Here is a 20,668-nt window from a genome sequence, read left to right as displayed (position 1 = left end):
GGACGGCCCCCCAAGGGCGGTCCTGGGAACAGAGTGAGGGGGATGCTGGATTTCCATGAATGTAGGAATCCAGACGCACCCTTTGGAGAAGCTGGGTTCGCCCCAGGGAGCTGTTCTCCATGTGGGGAGTTGGCCAGTGTCCCGAATTGCTGCAGGCAGTGCTGCCTCCTCCGCCTGGACCTGCGGTGCACCTCGAGGGTGCCGGTGGGGCTGGCACCACCAGAGCGCCTGCAGCTGTCACAGAACGCCCTCCCCCCCCACAGACCCCTGCAGGCCCCGTGTGGGCCCGTCCCGCAACGTGCAACCACTGCTGTGCGCTCGGAAAGTGTCTGCACCCAGAAAAGCCGTGTTTTAATCCCAAGCCGGTCTTATGGGGCCAGACCTATGATTTAGTGTCCCGACCCGCGGGACAGACGAAACTGGACCTGAGGGAGGGAGTGAGAACAGGGGACAAAAGACACAGAGAATGGAGACAAGACAGGATTCTGATCAAGTCTCAATTTATTGAGGGCAAATCCAGGGTATTTATCCAGCAGGACAGGGGAAGTGCCTTTTAGCAGGTGATGGGCATTGCCCTGCGGCTAAGCCAATCCGCAGAGACTAAGATAGCAAAGGCGGATCAGCCGAGGCTAGTCAGCAGATTTCTGGGCAGAGCAGAGCAGACGTGAGAAAATAGAAACTTAACTTGAGATGAAAACTTAGCCTAAGAGAAAAACTTAACTTGAGTTGGTACCTAAGATGGTGTTAGACCACAGGGTGGCCAGCAGATGGCGTCAGACACCAAGATGGCCGGCACACTGTGGGTGCCATAAGCAGTTTCCCACAGGTCCCCCTTTTTTATTATTTTCAAAAAGATGGAGACTGCGACAACAGCCTATCCCAGGGGGACTGTGCCTGTCTTAGGTCGGGACACCACAAAGTCGGCAACCTGAAACCTTACCCGTCATGGAGGCTTAGGGCAGCATAGGGCCAGGCCTCTGGCTTAGGTGGTAGATTGCTCAGACTAAGGTGTCCAGTTGCCCGTCATTGGCTACCCAGTCCAGCACTCTGGAATGTGCGGAAGGAGTGTCTTTTATAGGTATTCATCAAGATTACCATCGCAATCTGCTGCGTCCAGTTTCTGATAGTGGACCTGAAGGGGCTGCATTTTTATGGCTTCAGTTTGTTGTTTTAAGGAGGCCATCATTTTATTGAAGAGGACAGGTCCTAGCGAAACTAGTATTAGTAAGACAAGCAAGGGTCCTAGGAATGGGAGAAAATAAGGCAAGCGCAGGGTGCGTTGACGGCAGTTCGCAGGAAAATTCTTCAATAAGTTCTTTCAATGCTTAAAGTCTTCTTATTTATGCCTGTAATGAATCTCAAACAAACAACTTAACAATTACTATATACGCTAGGGGGTAAATTACATTTCGGTTATAGCATCATCGTAAGTAGGGCTTGAGGGAGGAATAGGTTGGTAATGTCGCGTAAACATCATAACGTGAAAAGTATCGACCCGGGTTTTAATGAAGGCCAGGAGGTGCTTGAATATACATGGGCCTATAGATATTAGGAGAAGGAGGACAAGAAGGGGTTCTAAGATGGAAGAAATCAGGGTGGTTAGCCATGGGGATTTATAAAACAATTGTTGGTACCAGGTTTCTTGGGCTTCCCGCTCGCGTTTACGGTTCGCAATTCCTTCCCTAAGCTTGGCCATAGGTTCTTTAACTATGCCGGAATGGTCAGTGTAAAAGCAACATCCCTCACCTAATACAGCGCAAAGCCCTCCTTGCTTAAGGAAAAGTAGGTCTAAGCCTCTCCTGTTTTGGAGAACAACTTCTGATAGGGACGTAAGGGATTTTTCAAGATGAGTGATGGAAGTTTCAATGCGGGGTAGGTCTTCGTCCATTGCAGCTCTTAGGTTGGGGAGGCTTTGTTGTTGGAGGGTGATTGAGGCGATGTCGGTGCCTGGGCCAGCCACGCCAAAAAGAGAAGCAAGGGTAACGGCTGTGATGAGCTCTGTTTTTTCTCTCCGCATAGCTGGAAGCCGTGTATCCCAGTACTGATAAAGGTCCTCTTCGTTCAGGAAGAGGATATGGGGCAACAGTGTTACTAAAACGCACATTTCTCCTGTTTCAGTAAGAGCCCTCATCGACACACAGGGGGTAAGCCCTGTAGAAGAGCACAGCCATTTTGCCCCTACTGGGGGAATATAGTATTTACCTTGCGATGGAGAGAACGATTGCACACAGACTTTTTTTAGGGAGACGGGGACATTACCAATGCAATGCCCAGAATGAAGAACGGATTGCATGGTGAGACCAATTTTTCTGCTATACCAAAGACATTGGGAGGGATTGTTCTCATTAGAAGTATTAAATGAGGCATTAACGGCTATGGCATCATAATAAGGAGGCTTGGCAGAAAGACACAGCCAACAACTGCAAGTAAGGTTAGGAAAGGAGGAGTTTAAGGAAAGGAAAGTAGCTTGTAGCACTGGCCAGAGTGGGTTATTGGCTGGTCCGAGTGCAGTGGGAGAGCCTGTTTTGTTAGAGAGTGATGATGTTGAGATGAGAGTAGAAGAGGTGGTGGGATGACTCTCACTTGACTTGCGAGAGGTAGTGGAAATGCGAGGAGTAGTTGGAAGCAGGGGCACAAGCACTTTATTTGGCCCAATGGCAGATGTTTGCTGTATTGTTTCCTTTTTTATTCTAATAAGACCTCCCGGGTCGACCCCCTCCACATAGATCCTGATGCCCCAAGTTCTACCAATCAGCCAAGAGGGATCATTAGGAAGCTGTACGGTAAAGTTCAGTTTTTCACAGTTTGATTTATCGTATAGGTAATTAATGGAGTAGTCACGGGGTTTGCATCCAAAAGGGGCCCATGTTAGAGTTAGGTAATGATCAGTGGAGGGGGGTTTCCAAGTGGTGGTTAATGTTTCACACCCCCAAAATGGACAGCAATACTGGTTGGGAGCATTGCAATACCATTTTCCGGGGTTAAAGGACGGGCACAAGTAGTACTGGGCTTTGTTAAGGCATGGTGTGCCCTCTGGAAGCAGAACCAGAGCACAAGCATAACAATGAAGGAGGGGCGGCCTGTTGTGATCTGGGTCTGTACAATTTTTGAGTCCTTCCATCGTGCTAGGGCCCATTTCCAAGGCTGGTGGGGGTTGGAACCGGGGATAGGGAAAGAGTCACCCAAGCTATTAAGCACACTTAGTAGGAGAAAGTGTAGGGTGGCAAATGGCAGTAGGCTTAACAACACCATATTGATAAAGGCTATTGGTTCCCTTGATTAAGGAAAACAGGTTAGCAGGGTGATGCACCCTACAGCGCATAAATATGCTATGGCAAGCAGAATTCTTTCTAATGGATTCCAATTAGGGGCGACTGTCGCTAGTCCGATTGCAAACAACAGGGCAAGGAAACCAATCGGCAATAAGAGCCAGCAATTCATGTGAATTTAGTGAGAGGGTGTTTACCAGTGGGTGGATCCTTAGACTTCAGTCGTCCGTCAGCTTAGCCGTTTCTGAATAGGTTCTGGCAGGGCTTGCCAGTTTGTTAGCGGCTTCAGCCGTAATGGAGAAAAAAAAAGAAAGAAAAATGCCTTTTCTCAGGGCAACTTTTTTGCCCTGGAGAGATTGTTATTGTCTATTTGTTTTATTAAGCATTCTGGTAACCATCTGGCAGAATCTAATTCTTTAGAATCTATGCAGACCGATCCTCTGCCCCATATTAGAACATGATCTGTTCCATGCCGCATATTATCTAATGGGTCCTTCCAGAGGACCATGGCAAACTGTTTTGGACTTTGTGTGCCAGAATCGCTCTGCAGCAGAACGTCCGTCTTGATCCAAAGTTAAAAAATTTTAAATTAAAAGAGAGTGTGATATTAAGTTTCTGGGTGATCTTTTAGTGGGGTACCACTTCCCTTTTTTCATTTTTTCAATGGTGTTTTTTAAGGATAAATTTGCTCGTTCTATTATTCCTTGTCCTTGTGGGTTATATGGTATGCCTGCGGTATGTTTGATTTGTAGTTGTTGATAAAATTTTGTAAACATTTGACCTGTGTATCCAGGACCATTATTAGTTTTTATATGCCATGGGGTCCCTAGTGCAGCCATGGCTGCTAACATATGTGCAACAATTTGTTTTCCTGCTTCACCAGTCTGGGGCGTAGCAAATATAAATCCACTAAAGGTATTTATATTAACATGCACATATTTAAGATTGCCAAATTCTGGGATGTGTGTTACATCCATTTGCCATAATGCATTGGGCACTAAACCTCAAGGGTTAACCCCAAATGTGGTGTAGGCAGATGTGTGACGAAGCCTGGACACTGTTTAACTATTTGGCGAGCTTGCTCTTTGGTGATATGAAACATTAGCCTTAAGGTGCGAGCATTGAGATGATGCAATTTATGAGCTTCTATAGCTTTTGTGACTAGGTCAGGTAATTGGTTGCTGAGGATAATGTTTGCACAGCATGCGACATGTGTGGCTTGATCAGCTAATTGGTTTTCCAAGGACAGTGGCCCAGGGAGATTAGTATGAGCTCTAAGGTGACGAATAAAGAATTGTTGGGTTCTAGTCCAAATGAGGGATTGTAGTTGAACAAACAGACAAGCTATTTGAGAAGTATTTTTAATTTGAGCTGCAGTTTCTAATAGTGGCACAGATTGAACAATATAAGCACTATCTGTGTAAAGATTAAAAGATCTGTTTGGATAAGCTGAAAACACCGCTATGACTGCTTGCAGTTTTGTTAGTTGAGCAGAATTGCAGTGTGTTTGTAATTGAATAATTTTATTATTAACAACATAAGCAGTGATCTTTGATGAGGACTGTTCTAGTTTGCTAGCTGCTGGAATGCAATATACCAGAAACGGAATGGCTTTTAACAAGGGGAATTTAATAAGTTACAAGTTTACAGTTCTAAGGCCTAGAAAATGTCCCGATTAAAACAAGTCTAAAGAAATGTCCAATCAAAGGCATCTAGGGAAAGATACCTTGGTTCAAGAAGGCCGATGAAGTTCAGGGTTTCTCTTTCAAGTGAGAAGGCACATGGCAAACACAGTCAGGGCTTCTCTCTCAGCTGGAAGGGCACATGGCGAACATGGCGTCATCTGCTAGCTTTCTCTCCTGGCTTCCTATTTCATGAAGCTCCCCGGGAGGCATCTTCCTTCTTCATCTCCAAAGGTCGCTGGCTGGTGGACTCTCTGCTTTGTAGTGTTGCAGCATTCTCTGCTCTCTCTGAATCTCTCATTCTCCAAAATGTTTCCTCTTTTATAGGACTTCAGAAACTAATTAAGACCCACTCAAATGGGTGGAGACATGTCGTCACCTAATCCAGTTTAACAACCGTTCTTAACTAAATCACATCAACCAGGGAGATGATCTCATTACAGTTTCAAACATACAGTATTGAATAGAGATTATTCTACCTTTAAGAAACGGGATTTATATCAAAACATGGCTTTTCTTAGGGGGCATATATCCTTTCAAACCAGCACAAGGACCCATCAGTAAAGATTAAGAGGGCATTTTTAATTGGCTGCAAGGATGTTTTAAGTGGAAATATAAAGTCATGAGTGCTAAGAAATTGCAAAAGGTTATTTTAGGGTAATGATTGTGCATTTGGCCTGAATAGGAAGCACAAGCAACAGGCCAACAGTCTGTAGTTTGAAAAAGCCAATTAATTTGTGCTACAGTATATGGTTGAATAAGTGTATCTGGATCTTTACTAAAATATTTACACTCTGTTCTCGATCTAAGAGAATGATATTGGCAATTGCTTGGTAGTAGGGATAAATAGTCTTTGCGGGAGAAGCGTGCAAATGAACCCACATAATAGGTGCCTTTTGCCATAACACAGCCGTGGGTGTATAAGCTGTCCGGCAAACTACTAGAACTAATGGTTGAGTGTAATCTATGAAAGTAACAAATTGTGATTGAATAGCCTGTTCTACCTTGTTAATGGCTTCACGTCTCTCAGGGGTAATGGTTCTAGAGGAATTAGGGTTAGAGTTTCCCTGAAGAAGGTCAAATAATGGCTTGAGATTTCCAGTAGTTAATTTTAGGTAAGGCCAGAGCCAATTAATGTCTCCTAAAAGTTTTTGGAAGTCATTTAATGTGGATAATTTATCCAATCTTAATTTCATTTTTTGGTTGGTGATTTTATTCCCATATAAGTGGAACCCTAGATGTGTGTATGGGTCTTGTAACTGAACCTTTTTAGGGGCTATTTGGAGTCCGTAAAATGCTAAAGCCTTAGTTAAATCATAATAACATTTAAAAACATCCTGATCGTCTTTTCTTGCTATTAATATATCATTCATATAATGAATAATGTACAGAGCTTCCCACTTTTCTCTAGTACTTGAGATGGCTAAACTCACAAATTTCTGGCACAAGGTAGGGCTATTAGCCATACCTTGGGGCAGAACTTTCCATTGGTATCTTTTCATGGGTTCCCTAAAATTGGTGGATGGTACACTGAACGCAAAGCGTTTTTGATCTGCTGGGTGTAGAGGAATAGTAAAGAAACAGTCTTTGAGATTGATAATGATTTTATAGTAATTGAGGGGGATGGCTACAGGAGAGGGCAGTCCTGGCTGTAAGGCTCCCACGAGTACCATAGTTTTGTTAACCGCCCTTAAGTCCTGCAATAACCTCCATTTTCCTGATTTTTAATCATAAAGATAGGTGTATTCCAGGGTGAGCTACTTTCAGTGATGTGACCTGCACTAATTTATTCCTGTACTAACTGTTGTGCAGCCTGAAGTTTTTCAGTAGACAAGGGCCATTGATCTACCCATACTGGCTCATTCGAGAGCCATGTGATTTTTTCTGCATGGGGTACAGGAGGATCAATGACCCCTAGGATAAATTTCCCAGTTCCTTCTTGTTAAGTTGTCCTTTGATTTTTAAGGGTTGTACAATGCTTAATTTATTCTTTCTTAGCCCTTTGCTATTGATATGAGTTAATTTGTTTGGTGATTTTGTAATGACAGAGGATTTTTTATAATTGGTTGTGTGTTTTGCTAATTTTAAATTTATGGCATACAGTTTTTATGATATTTTTCTATAATAGTGGCTCAATTTCAATTTGCTTACATGATCGGGCCCAGTTTGGTCCTCTGGGAACTGGCTAGGGACCAAGAGGAGCTTTTTGGGACCTAGATATCTTTATGAAAGCACATCTCTGTCCGGGAGGATAGCCAGTTCTCCCAGCTAGAGTGCACATTTTAATTGTTTCTTTTCAAGGTCATGTGATAGCAACATGAGCTGCATGTAATGGCAACGTCAGGTGAATAGAACAGATGCCACAAGTATATTTTTTCTTGCATTTAGCTTTTAAATTTGATTTGTTCTTAACTTAAGTCATGGTTATTTTGGGATAAATTTAGTTTATACCTAAATAGTTTATATAAACACTGGATAAAGCATTAAAATATTTTGACTTAAAGGAATTTAGGTATTTATATGATTTGAATATTATTTAGTCAGTAATAGATTTATTTACAGCAATATTACTTAGATTAATAGATTAAGTCACCTGGTCTGGGGCAAGAAAAGAAACAGTTTTTTGCCAGTATAATGATACCCAGAAGAAAATCAGTGTATTTTATATAGATAATGACATGATAAATTAACGTAAGCTATTTTGATAAAACATAGATTCTTTGCCTTTTACACTGAGTATTTAGAAAAAAATTTTTATATCTTTTCATTAAGAATCCAAGAAAATGTTGTTATTTTAGACTCATTAACTTTTTTTTTATTTTGACCATAATTTCCATCTTTATAAACCTTCGGTAATTATTATATTAGTTCAGGCTTTGTCTTACATTGTTCTCATTTTGTAATAGTTATTTATTTTATCTTAAGATAAAACTATTTTTTATTAATAAAAATACATCATTTATATTTTATATTTAAATTATTATTTTAAACAAATATTTTACTACATATAATTACCATTAAAAGTAAATATGTTAAAATAATGTTAAATACTTAGAATATTTTAGTTAATGCATTTTTGAAACATTAATATATAGAATTTAACAAGAATTTTTAGTTTTAAAGTTCTGATAATGTATTTTTCTTTTCAAACATGAATAGGAGCTAAACTTATGGTCAGTTTCCAAATTGCTGTTTATTGAGGATTTAAGTTAACAAAAGGAGATGGGGCTGCCGTTCCCATTCTGAGTCATAGGATTTTATCTGCAACATTGGTATAAATTTCAGTAGAATAATTATTTTGATTAAACCAAGGTAACTTAACAGAACACTTTGAGTCAGAACTATAATTTTGAATTGTATACCCCTTAGGGGACTAATTTGTTACAATTCCATAGGAACCATTAATGAGTACTGACTCTTGTTCTGCAGTGCTCCTATTGAATATTTTCTGATTCAGATGTTTATGAATTTTTATATAAAGGCAGCTCATTAAGAACAAGCTCAGAAATTAATTAATACTTTTTCTAAAGGTATGGTAAAGAAGCGATCTTTTAAATCTATTATAATTATAGGAAACATTACAGCCATTATGCTGAAACCAATAATATTTTTTCGTGACATGTTTAAAAAGTTTCTTAAGTAGAGCATCAGAAGCCTCCATATCCGTGGAGTGTAACAATCCCTTAAGTAAATATAAATATTCCTGTTGTATTAACGGTGAGTTGCCCATTATAAAACATAAATCTAAAAGCCCTCCCAAATTCCAGGAGGCGCCTTATCTCTAGTGGGAACCAGGGACAAATTTCTTTTAAAAATTCAAAAAATTGTAACAAATCTTTAACTCTAACCTTTATTCCCTGTGTCTTTAAAGCATTTTTTAAACCTTCTACAAAAGTTTCATGCTGACTAATTGCTTGTCCCATAATTGCTGACCATTTAGCGAGGAACCTGACGGCAGGGCGGAGTCCCCCACCGCGTCCTCCACTTACCGAGGATCCTGACGGCAGGGCGGAGTCCCCCACAGCGTCCTCCACTTGCCGAGGATCCTGACGGCAGGGCAGGTTCCCTCACCGTGTCCTCTGTTTTCACCCGGGGGGGGTTTCACTGTCAGGGTTCTTCACTGGACCCCTCGTACTCAAGTCCCTGTTCGGGCACCACTTGTCCCGACCCGTAGGACAGATGAACCTGGACCTGAGGGAGGGAGTGAGAACAGGGGACAAAAGACACAGAGAATGGAGACAAGACAGGATTCTGATCAAGTCTCAATTTATTGAGGGCAAATCCAGGGTATTTATCCAGCAGGACAGGGGAAGTGCCTTTTAGCAGGTGATGGGCATTGCCCTGCGGCTAAGCCAATCCGCAGAGACTAAGATAGCAAAGGCGGATCAGCCGAGGCTAGTCAGCAGATTTCTGGGCAGAGCAGAGCAGACGTGAGAAAATAGAAACTTAACTTGAGATGAAAACTTAGCCTAAGAGAAAAACTTAACTTGAGTTGGTACCTAAGATGGTGTTAGACCACAGGGTGGCCAGCAGATGGCGTCAGGCACCAAGATGGCCGGCACACTGTGGGTGCCATAAGCAGTTTCCCACAGTTTAGGGCGGAAACTTTGATTGGATTGTTTCCATGGAGATGGGACACACGTAATTGTGGGTGTGGCCTGTTGATTAGATGGAGATGTGACTCCACCCATTCAAGGTGGGCCTTGATCAGTTTACTGGGGTCCTTTAAAAGCGGAAACATTTTGGAGAAAGCTCAGAGCCAACTGAAGACTCAGACGTTTGGCGATGCAGAAGGAAAACACCCCCAGGAAGCTGTTTGAAACCAGAAGCCAAAGGACAGCAGATGCCAGCCACAAGCCTCCCCAGCTGACGGAGGGGTTCAGACCTATCATCCTCTCTGGAGTCAGGGTATCTTTTCCTGGATACCTTAGTTTGGACATTTTTATGGCCTTAGAACTGTAAACTTGTAACTTAATAAATGCCCTTTATAAGAGCCAACCTGTTCCAGGTATCTTGGGTTCCAGCAGTTTAACTATCCAAACCCACCCCCCACCCAACACTGCTCAATTTTCCACTAAAGGCTGGAAATCAGTTATCAGGGGAAATTTCTTGGTTTTTAAATATTGAAAACTCATTCAAATGAATAAGAAAATTGTATGGTCCGTAGAAACACGTGTGAGGCCCCTGTTCTGTTCCACAGGCCACGCAACTTGGATCCCTAAAATATAGAGCTGTCAGCTACAATTTGGGGAAAATGAGAAAAGAACAGGCATGTGAGCGAGGGCAGTGGCATGGATTGAGAAACTAAAGGCCAAGGGTCCAGGATGGAGCTGAGTGTGAAATGAGACGGCCACGGGAAGACATTTCTACATCCTGCTCGGCCTGGTGTGTGCTTCTGTTGTTTTGGGCTTACACTGAAAGTTACCATAGGCTGCAGCCCAATCTCCTTCCATGCCATTCTTTAAGGCGGTTACTCCACGCGCAGGTGGCTAGAGTCACATAAAGGAGCACAGGAAGGCTTTTATTTCCAGGAACGTGGCAAGCCAGATACGTGGATACACCTACCATTGCAGAGCACCTGAAAATACTAATCAAAATATAAGAAGCAGCATTCAGATGCAGAACTGAGCTCGCCATCGTCAGCCGGCACGCCTTTCCTGTGGGGTTTGTCGAGAGCCTTCATTGGAGCCGCCAGCTGCACAGCCTGCCTGTTCTAGTGTGCCGGCTCCAGAACACAATACTAGAAATAGAGTGGCTTTTTACAAAGGGAATTTAATAAATTGCTAGTCTGTAGTTCTTAAGGTCAAGAAAATGTCCCAATTAAAATGAGTCTATAGAAATGTACAATCTAAGGCATCCAGGGAAAGGTACCTTGGTTCAAAATTTTCCTTCTTCATCTCCAAAGGTCGCTGGCAAAGTTTACTCTCTGCTTCTCGTGGCTGTGTTGTTCTGCTCTGCTCTCTCTGAATTGCTCGTTCTCCAAAATGTTTCCCCTTTTATAGGACTCCAGAAATTTATCAAGACCCACCCAAATGGGTGGAGACATGTCGTCACCTAATCCAGTTTAATAACCAGTCTTGATTAAATCACACCTCCAGGGAGATGATCTAATTACAGTTTCAAACATACAGTACTGAGTAGGGATTAGAAGAAAGGGCCACCTTTACAAAATGGGATTAGGATTAAAACATGGCTTTTCTAGGGCACACACATCCTCTCAAACCAGCACAGGCTCCAAGGCACCAGGCAAGAGATCTGCCCAGATTTTCCCGACTCATCCAGTCTTTCCAGAATCCTGAAAGAAACTAAGACCCAGCCCCTTCCAGGCTGTCCAAGGGGTCATGAGGATAAGCAAGACCAAGCAGACCTCACCTAACTATTGTCCAGTGCAGGCCCGCACTACGTCCCTACTTCCACCCCCAAGCCACAGCCTAGCCCCTCATAATTGTCTACACCAGATTGGACAATGGATGGTGGAATTCCAGACTTAGACCCTCTCCCACCTCCCAACCTCCTGAGAAGCCTAGACTTCCTGAGCTGAGTCCCCGTGTCGTAGAGGAGTCAGATGCACGCTGCCCCCATGCCATGTGGAGTGTCCTCCATGAGGATGTTCTGATCTCCTTCTCTAAGGACGGTGATCAGGGTAGAGACCACACATGGCATGGAAGACCCACCTCCCACCTCGCATGACTTGGAGGTGACTGGAGGCCAGAGGAGAGGATGGATGTAGGGAGCAGCTGCATCTGCTGAATCAGTGCTTCCCCAGCTACTGTTGGTGCAATTGGTGGAGTCCAGATAAAACTGTGGATGGACACACAGACACACCTATTTTAATTTTGTAAATTGATGTTACAATGAAAAAGGTATTTATCAAGCTGGGTATAATTTATTTCATAGGAAATTCTAATGTCCACCAGAAGTAATGAAATTGATCTGTATTCGTGTGCACTTGATTAAATTTTGCAAGAGTTTGTGTGAAGAATCACCCCTGGGATTTATACCTTTTAAACGTCCCTACCTTGGGAAGAGACATTTTGCTTTCTGGAAGTGTTTCTGGGTCAATTAGTAAGTGGGAACTTTTTTTTTTTTACCTTTAAGTATTAAATGCTATTTTAAATATATTTATAAAATTTCATTCCATGTTAATAAAAGTTTACTCAGTTAAAAAAAAAGAACTGAGCTTGCAAAATAGTAAGGAAAAAGCTCTTTACCCCCCACAAAATATGTATCTGCTAACAACCAAAATTTGGAATTGAGGTTGATAGTCAGCTTACTATAAGATAGGATAGATCAGGCTTATTTGGAAAAGAAAGAAATAGAATTTCTAGAACAAGAAATGTAGTTGTTGAAATTCAAACAACCTTAACAAAGAGATTAAACTACATATAGACATAACTACATATAGAATTAGTACACTAGAAGATACATTTGAAAAAATTACCTAAATTGCAGCCCTGAAAGGTAACATGATAGAAAACTTGAAAAAGTAGTTAAGTGAACATGAAAAATAAAGAAAAAATTTCAGTCTATATCTTAGGAATTCCAGGAGGAAAATGTGAAGACAATAATGGAGAGACATTATTTGAATAGGTAAGGCATAAGAAAGAACTTGGAAACTGTGAAATCTGACTCAGAGCACCAAAGATAAACAAATGAACAAATAAACAAGCGCTTAGAAATTAAATCATGATGGCAAAAAAAGAAAACATTAGTAGTAGGCATGTTAGGAGACAAAGTCGAATGAATCTCCCAATCAGTAGAACAAAATAACAATGAGAAAAGCAATAGAAAATAAAAGAAATTAGAGGCCAGTCTGACAGCTTTAACTTGTGAATAATAGGTATTCTGGGGAGGCCAGGGAAACAGAAAGTAATTCAAGGAAATTTGCCAGGACGAAAATGCGGAGTTACTAGATTGAAAGAGAGAATAGAGTAGCCAGCCCACTGGATGAAAAGAGATCCAAGCACTTCATTGTGTTGTTCAAAATCCAGGGAAGAGAGAGAGAGGTTGAAGCGTCTCTCTCACGGAGACTTTGGCGTCCCTCATGACAATACTGGGAGCGAGGTAATGGAGCTTTCCTTTTAAAATTCTGAAGAAAGGAGTTTTTCTAACCTAGAGTTCTATATTCAGTGGTGCCCTCAATGGAGTGTGAGGCATGTAAGTCATATCCAGACAAACAACTTCTCAAAAAACTGACCCCCCAAGCACATTTTTCTCAAGAAGGATGCCCTTTGCCAAAACAAAGGAGTAAACCAAGAAGAAGATGCTAGAAACAGGAGATCCAGAGGAGAAGACAGGAGGATGGAGTCCCTGGGCGGACAATGAAGGGCTGGCCCCAGGAGGACCCCTCTGCACCAGGTCTGGGGACAGCCGAGCCAAACTGGAGCAGTGTGGCCCAGGAGACGGCTGTCGTCGCCAAGACCCCACCTCCACGGGGCCGTCTGTTCCCGTGCAGGCAGGTGCCTGGGACAGCAAGGTCCAGGAGAACGTGAACTTCCCCTCAGGCCTTGACTTGGCTTGACCAGGTGTGACCAGGTCTCCCCACGTGCTTCGCTGAGGACACAGCCGGCTCGCAGCAGGGCTCGCTTCCCCGTGGAGAGCTGGCGGCCGGCCCTCGTGGGCAGGAAGGGAGCGGCCACTCCCTCGGACCTTCCCAAGGCTGCAGGTCCGGCCCCAGGTCCTCGCCTCAGCCCTGCTGGGTGCCCAGCAGTGCCGAGCCCCGTATTTGCTGAGACTCACCGTGACCTTGCTGATGCCTCCCCAGAGGGGCCCTGCCGACTCCCCAAGAACCCAGAGACTGCTCAGCTCACATCTCCTGGAGTCTCTCCCCAGCGGGGGGGCCGCCCTCGCCAGCCCGTGGGTGCTGCTCCCATATAGAGAGGATGTTGTTCAGGGATGGATAATAGATGGGGGTGGAACCACAGAAAAAAGCGAGGGGAGGAGGGGCCCAAAAGTGGGGACGACTGTCGCCTCGTGTGAGATGGAATACATTCTTTCTGGTTCTTACTGACGTAAAAATGTTGTGGCAAGTTGGTCAAAGTCCCCTAATATCAGAAGGTTTATTGGCCTGGTCCGGTCAGGAAGGCAGAAACAAGTCTAGGTGTCCCAAGCATTTGTGAGAAGGGCTGGAACAGGGGAGGGCAGGGGAGGCCACCGCAGCGTCCCAGAGTCGGGCTTCTGAGGGAGCTGCAGGAAATCTCTGCTGGCCGCGGCCTGCAGCACCGGCGTGGGTGAGTTTGGGGAGAACCCGAGGGCCAAGCAGTAGTTCCTGTTTCTGGCCCGGTGATCCAGGAGGGGACATGGAAGATGATGGGAAGTGGCTGAGAGTCCACAGGCAATCCACACCGAGGGTTCTGAGCCGAGAGAGCTACGGGGACTAAATAGCTGCCATGAAGACACTGCTTGAGCCCACTGTCCCTGATAACTGTGTAGGGACCTAAATTCCAACTGCACAACCTTCAGAGCTCTGTCTCCAGTTTTCTCCTTTCCAGCCTGGAGTAAAATCAGTGGCTATAACAGGTTAATGTTTTGTTTTTTTTTTAATTTGGGACTTTCAACCCTGTATGCTGGCATGATTCTTTGGGCAACCATCTCAAACAGGATCCCATGGTCTGCCGGCACTCCCGAAAAGCTTGCCCGGCAAACCCTCAGCTGGGAGTTCTGAGCTGTAGCCTGTAAAAGAGTCCTTATTAATTGTACTAAAAGCACGGGTCACAGCGTGTGGACATGGGTCAGTGGTTAGTAACAAGCAGGGCGCGTCCCACGGGACACTGCTGAGCTGCCCAAGCCCTGGAAATCCACGCACACAAACAGAACGAGGCTAGCAAAGCCCAAACACAAGAGACAAAGAAATCGTTCTGGTCTTTATTGTATTTAAATTGCATAGTGCTCTGGTTGTGCTTTTAAGTGGAGAGAGCAAGGCAATCCATGTGAAACCATTCTCTTGCTGGGAATATTTCAAGCTGCTCTGCAATGGCCAGGGCAGCCCCCAGACTGCTGCTGAAAGAGAACCAGGAGCAGATGAAACACTTGTGGAGCTGAGGGACCCTGGCCAGAGAGGAGGAGAAAATGCGGAAGGGAGCTGGGATTTCGACAGGACTTTAGGAGGCACTGGAAAATGGGCTGGGGACACTCGGTGGCGGCAGGGCCGGGACTCAGGAGCTGCCTCAGCAGGGGAGAGGGCCGTCCAGAGGGTCAACGTCCTGGTGCAACTGGGCCCGGGGTGAGCAGTCGCCCGCGGACGCGTCTGGGGCCGTCCAGAGGGTCAACGTCCTGGTGCAACTGGGCCCGGGGTGAGCAGTCGCCCGCGGACGCGTCTGGGGTGGCCCGAGTGTGCGGACTGGGCATCACCCTGGCTGCAGAGAGCCACACGCTAGAAAAATAACTTAAAAAGCTATACAATCTTCAATAAAAATATTTATAGCTAGTGTTGGCTACAGAAAGGTTCACAGTTCGTCTGGAGAGAGCTCAGTCTCTACTGCCGGGCAGGGAGGGCAGCGCGGAGGTCCCGCTTCTGACGCCGGGCACCACCGCCCCTCCGGGTGACACGCGATGCCTCCACGCGCTCCCTCATTCCACGGTCACGGACTTGGCCAGGTTCCTGGGGAAGTCGACCTGAAAGGAGAGAAAGCAGCTCCTGAGGACGCCGCGTCCTGAACGCTGTCTTCAAGGTCCCGAACCAGGAGGTAGAGGCGCCCGAGCGCGCGACCCTGACGCCCCACCGCCCGGGAACGAGCAGCCCCGACGGACCCGTGCGCCCCGCCGGGGTGGCGACACCCGGCTCCGCTTCCTGAGCAGCTCAGGTCTGCGGGCACCCGCGTGGGGCTGCGAGCCGGGCAAAGGCGCTGCGCCTCCCCAAGCGCCGCTGTCCCGCCCACGTGTCAAACGCTACAAAAAGGCAGCGCCAGCAGTCGTCGGCGGGGTGACGGGAGGCCGGACACGCCGAGGTCCCTGCACGAGTGTCTCCGCTGAGCAGCATAAAACTACCATTTCCTTCTACAGTGAATCGTGTGCATTTACCGTCAGGTGAGATCATGCTTTGGTTCCCTCAAGGAATGTAATCTGGCTATAGATGCTGGGAGCCTTAAAATGCGGAATCATTTCCCAGACCAAAGGCAAATCTTAAAAGTGGGACAACGGTGCTGATTCGCAGATGCTCACTGCAGCGTCACTTACGCAGACAAAAAAACTAGAAGCAGCTTCAGTAACCGAAGAGCAGCTACTAATTGATAGAAGCCACAGTTTAAAAACGTGATAGAATATTCTGCAACAATTAAATGTCACAACTAATTTTTAGAGATGTGGAAAAAATACTTATAACAATAAAAGGAGATAAAAAATGTTCTCTTTGCCGTAACCTTGAGAATTTAAACAAAATTCACATGCAGGGGACAGAGGCAGGAATAAGATATGAACTCGGCTGGTGGCGCTGCCTCTGGGTGATAAGGCCGCAGTTTGACGAGTTCCCCACTTTTCTTCCGGGTGGGGGCACGTCACTTTGAAAAGAGGGTTCGAAATGAAGTGTTTAAAGCGCAGGAAGGACTCTGTCCGCGCCCCCCGCCCCGCCCCCGCGGACGCACGTCGTAGCCCCGCAGCACGGCCAGGTGGAAGGACAGGAGCTGCAGGGGAACCACGCTGAGCACGCCCTGCAGGCAGTCCACAGTGCGCGGCAGCTCGATGCTCTTGTAGGCCAGCTTGCAGCTCTCCGTGTCGTCCTTGGAGCACAGGATGATCGGGCGCCCCTACGACAGGGACGTGCGGTCACAGGGCGTCCCCTCTCCATGGCCAGTGTCTGCGGCCAGCCCGAGGGCCTCCGTCCACGGAGCCGTGGCCGCTGGGGACGTTCCCTCCCTCCCGGGGCGACCCCGCCCGCTGTCCCCACCGCCCTGTCCCGGCAGCCTCAAGTGTCCTGTCCAGGGGCATCAGTGTCCCTGTCCAGGGGCTTCAGTGTCCTGTCCAGGGGCTTCAGTGTCCTGTCCCTGGGGGACTCCATGTCCTTGTCCCGGGACCTCAGTGTCCCATGCCAAGGACATCCCCTCTCTGACAGCGTGTGGTCCAGCTGGAACATGAAGGCATAAAGGGGCAAACGGGCTTAAGCCAGGCCAGGCAGGACAGAGCAGGGAAATGACAGGAGGGGGCAGGGAGGGGCAAGGGGGGAAGGGCACTGGAGAGGGGCCTGCATCTGACTGGGGGGCACAGCACCCCACCCCGGGGCACCGAGCACCAAGGCTCTGGGCAGCACCCAGGAGGCAGAGGGGGCCAGAGGCCCCCAGGGGCTGTGGGGAGGGGATAGAGGACCCCGGGGGTGGGGGGGCAGAGGGCCCCGGGGGCTGTGGTGGACAGAGGGCCCCGAAAACTGCAAGGGGCAGAGGGTCCCGGGGGCTGGGGGGACACGGCTGTGCTTCAGCAGCCCCCCTGGCCTGGGCCGAGCAGGCTGGTGGCAGCTGGCTCTAGCACCCTGCGGCGCCCACCTTCCCGGCGGGGTCGTGGGTGGGAAACTTGCCACCAGGCTCCTCCCCGCGGCGTGGGGGGCTGCTGCGGCTGTGGCCGGGCGCTGGCCAGGCCCTCGTGGCTGTGCGGGCTGCGCGTGTGGCCACCGTGCTCGCGGGCCGAGGGCTCAAACCGGGATGGGCGGAGCGGGGCTCACCTGGCGGGCCGTGACCTGCTGCAGGGCGTTCTGGCACTTGGCAAAGCAGGGGTCCTTCATGACGACCATGATGACCGGCATCTGCTGGTCGACCAGCGCCAGGGGCCCGTGCTTCAGCTCGCCCGCCAGGATGCCTTCCGAGTGCATGTACGTGATCTCCTTGATTTTCTGGGGAAACAGGAGGTGGAGCATGGCGCTGGGGCCGGGCGGGGCGGGGGTGTGGGGCGAGGCGTGGCAGGCACAGGGCAGGGCGCGGCGAGTGGGGGGCTGGTGCCGGGTGGGGTAGGTGGGCGCAGTGGGCACAAGCCGCAGGGTCCCTGGGCGCCTGGTGAGGGCAGGCCCAAGGAAGAGTCCCAAGGAAAAGGCCCGAGGCTCGGCCTACACGCCTCCTGTGCGACCCCAGGGCACGGCAGCTCCTCGGCCCCGCAACCGCCCAGCTCCTCGGAGGGACAAGTGGGCACTGCCTGCCCACTTGTCACGTGGGGCCACCACCGCGACGCTGTGACGCCCTGCACCCACCCAGCGGGCCATCCGTCAATCTCCTGACTGACCAGCCGCCACCCTCCCACGCTGGACCGCTGTTTGAGAGTCAGCCTGTGTCTGGACGGGTCCATGGATGCTCCACTGGCAGGAGGTCCATGACATGCCATTTAACTGGACAGCATGCCGAAGGCGACGTGGCTGACATCCCCAGAACTGTTCACTTGGGTCAGGGAAATGCCGTAAGGAGTGCGGCTCCCACATGGGTGCCACAGACAGCTGGGGCACTGGCCCAAGGGCCATAGGAAGCCACGGAGCTGGCCAGCGGCAGAGTAGACATGTCCTCCTTTCCCCAGAGACTAACTCGCAGGTGCAGCTGAGGCACCTCTCCCGCGGGCCGCACAGCTCCCATAGCCATGAGGGGTCGGATGGGCACGTGGGGACAGCTGGGGCCGCTCCCCTGCAGACCCCCTTCTGTGGAAGCGGGAGCTTGTTGAGGTTTGGGCAGCTCATGTTTTGCTGCCCAGCTGCACGCAATGTCTGAGGTGCTTGGTGGCCCACCTGCCACGAGCCCTGTCTTCAGAGTGGGTGGGGGAAGGGAACGGCCATCCACTCTCCTGGTGGGAGGAGGGAAGCTGGTACGGGAGCAACTGGGCCCCCCTCACAAATGATATGCTGAAGTTCTACCCCCAGTACCTCCGAATATGACCTTATTTGGCAATAGGGTCAGTGTAGATGGGTCCTACAGGAGTGGGGGGCTGCTGACTTAAGAAGAGAAGAAGCACAGAGATGAGACACCCAGGGAGAAGAGAACCATGTGAAGACAGAGGCAGAGAGTGGGCCCATGCTGTCACACGCAGACATCACCAAGGGTCACTGAGGATGGCCAAGGATCGCCAGGGATTGCCAGCCACCCACCAGAGCCAGGAGACCTGGGCAGAGTCTTCCCCACAGAGGGAGCATGGCCCTGCCACCCCTTGTTTCACCCTTCTGGCTTCCAGAAGTGTGAGCAAATAAATGCCTTGTTTCAAGCCGCCCGGCGTGTGATTCCTTTTAGCTCTAGGAAACCCGCATCAGACGTCAGGCTGGACGAGGAGCAGTGTCCCTCAACCTGGGGCCCCACATTGGCCCCCCAGCATCACTGCCTCCTGTTCTCCTTGGCTGACTGTTCTATTGCCTGAGTTGGGGGCAAGCACGGGCTGCCGGTGGCACTGTGCCCCCTGCCTCGGGCCCCTGGTCCCGGCCCCCACCGCGCCTCACCAGGTCTCCCTTTCACTGGCATGAATCCTGACTGCCAAGGGGGCAAGATATCCGGGGCCATTTAAAAGACGCAGGGCCACCGAAGCGCATCCCTGCAGGAGATCAAGCTCCAGTTTGGAGTGTGAGGGGTACCAGGGAAAGTCTGCAGTGCCTACAATTCTGGTATGCCCAAATCCTCCCAAGCAGGCCACTGTGGTCGGAGGGATGAAAGCACAGCCTGAGGCCACCTGGAACCTCAGCCCAGACACTCCAGGTGATTCTGGGCAACACACTCGGCCTTTCTGAGGCTTCGGGCTTCCTCCTGGGGGAGATGTGGGCCACAGCCCTGCCACCTCGAGGGGTCCCGCGAGGGTGCCCGTTTCCCCGGTAGATGGGGAGCTCCCTGCAGGCGGGCGCCGGTCCTCCACCTCGTGTTCCCGAGAGAGCCAGTGGCCAACAGCTGCTGCTCAGTGCAGCCCACCCGGGCCAAGGGGTCCATGAACACTCCTCTCCTCACCCCCACGCCCCGTTTCCCTTCCACAGCTGGTTCATCCAGGGGTCTCCTGTACTGCCTCATGTGGTCTGGGGGGACTCACTGTGAGTCAGCGGAGATAGGGGGTGGGCAGGTGGAGGTCAGGCAGGTGGAGGTGGGCATTGGGCATCAGGCAGGCGGAGGTGGAACTCGGGCAGGTGGAGGTCAGGCAGGCGGAGGTGGAACTCGGGCAGAGGGCACTCACCAGGGCTCCCTCCAGACAGGTGGCGTAGTTGTAGCCGCGCCCCATCACCAGGAGTGACCGCTGCGTGTAGAGCTCCAGGGCCAGGTCGTGGACCTTCTCATCCAGCGACAACACTTCCTTGATCTGCTCTAAAGTAACACAGGCCCGGGAATGAGCCAGTGATTACGCTTTTCAAAATCTCTCCATCGGGAAAAATGCGGGCGCACAGCACAAGATTCTGGATTGCGACCACTGGGCAGACGCTGCCCCCTTGCTGGGGTTTTAAAGTCAGGCTGCAGAAGGTAGGGGCCCCTGGTGCGGACTTGCTGGCTGGGGGGCTGCACCGCCAGGGGCTGCCCTGAGCCGCTGAGGCCGGAGGGGAGCACTTCTTCTTCCGCTCGCTGTACGGAAGGAACCGCGGTGAGAGCCGCGATGGCAGCGCCTCCTGGGGCCGTCTCTTTAGTAAAGGTGCACCCATCGGAAGCAGCACCTTGCAGGGAGCAGCCAGAAGACACAGGCCCAGAAAGGAGGGAGGCTGGGGTGTGAACCAGGACGCCCCAGCAGCCGAGGCGCGCCCCATCCCCCTGCTGAGCATGGAGGGTATTTTCTCCTGACCTGCTGACCTCCACTGGCAGT

The 20,668-nt window shown here is 49.0% G+C and overlaps 1 protein-coding gene and 1 long non-coding RNA gene across 3 annotated transcripts in view; both read right to left on the bottom strand.

The window, feature by feature from the left end:
* Positions 1-489: 489 nt before the first annotated feature.
* On the bottom strand, positions 490-9,217 carry LOC143664820 (uncharacterized). Its single transcript, XR_013166604.1, has 3 exons — positions 8,990-9,217; positions 3,467-5,289; positions 490-2,055 (listed from the first exon to the last, which is right to left on the bottom strand). It is a non-coding gene; the product is annotated as an uncharacterized LOC143664820 (long non-coding RNA).
* Positions 9,218-15,354: 6,137 nt separating this feature from the next.
* The window catches only part of GFPT2 (glutamine--fructose-6-phosphate transaminase 2), a 32,459-nt gene continuing 27,145 nt past the window's right edge, over positions 15,355-20,668 (bottom strand). The window contains exons 16-19 of one of the 2 annotated variants that reach the window (XM_077138195.1): positions 20,054-20,181; positions 17,598-17,765; positions 16,531-16,692; positions 15,355-15,565 (exon numbers count right to left, since the gene is read on the bottom strand). In XM_077138195.1, coding sequence (XP_076994310.1) covers positions 15,521-15,565; positions 16,531-16,692; positions 17,598-17,765; positions 20,054-20,181 — 503 coding nt within the window. In that variant the 3' untranslated portion in view covers positions 15,355-15,520. Of the gene's footprint in view, positions 15,566-16,530; positions 16,693-16,806; positions 17,010-17,597; positions 17,766-20,053; positions 20,182-20,668 lie in introns of those variants that run through there. The other variant, XM_077138196.1, reaches the window with a different exon arrangement.

Source organism: Tamandua tetradactyla, chromosome 20, assembly GCF_023851605.1.
Source record: "Tamandua tetradactyla isolate mTamTet1 chromosome 20, mTamTet1.pri, whole genome shotgun sequence".
Lineage (NCBI taxonomy): Eukaryota > Metazoa > Chordata > Mammalia > Pilosa > Myrmecophagidae > Tamandua > Tamandua tetradactyla.
Note: the sequence above shows the minus strand (reverse complement) of the source record. Positions and strands in the feature narration are given on the sequence as shown.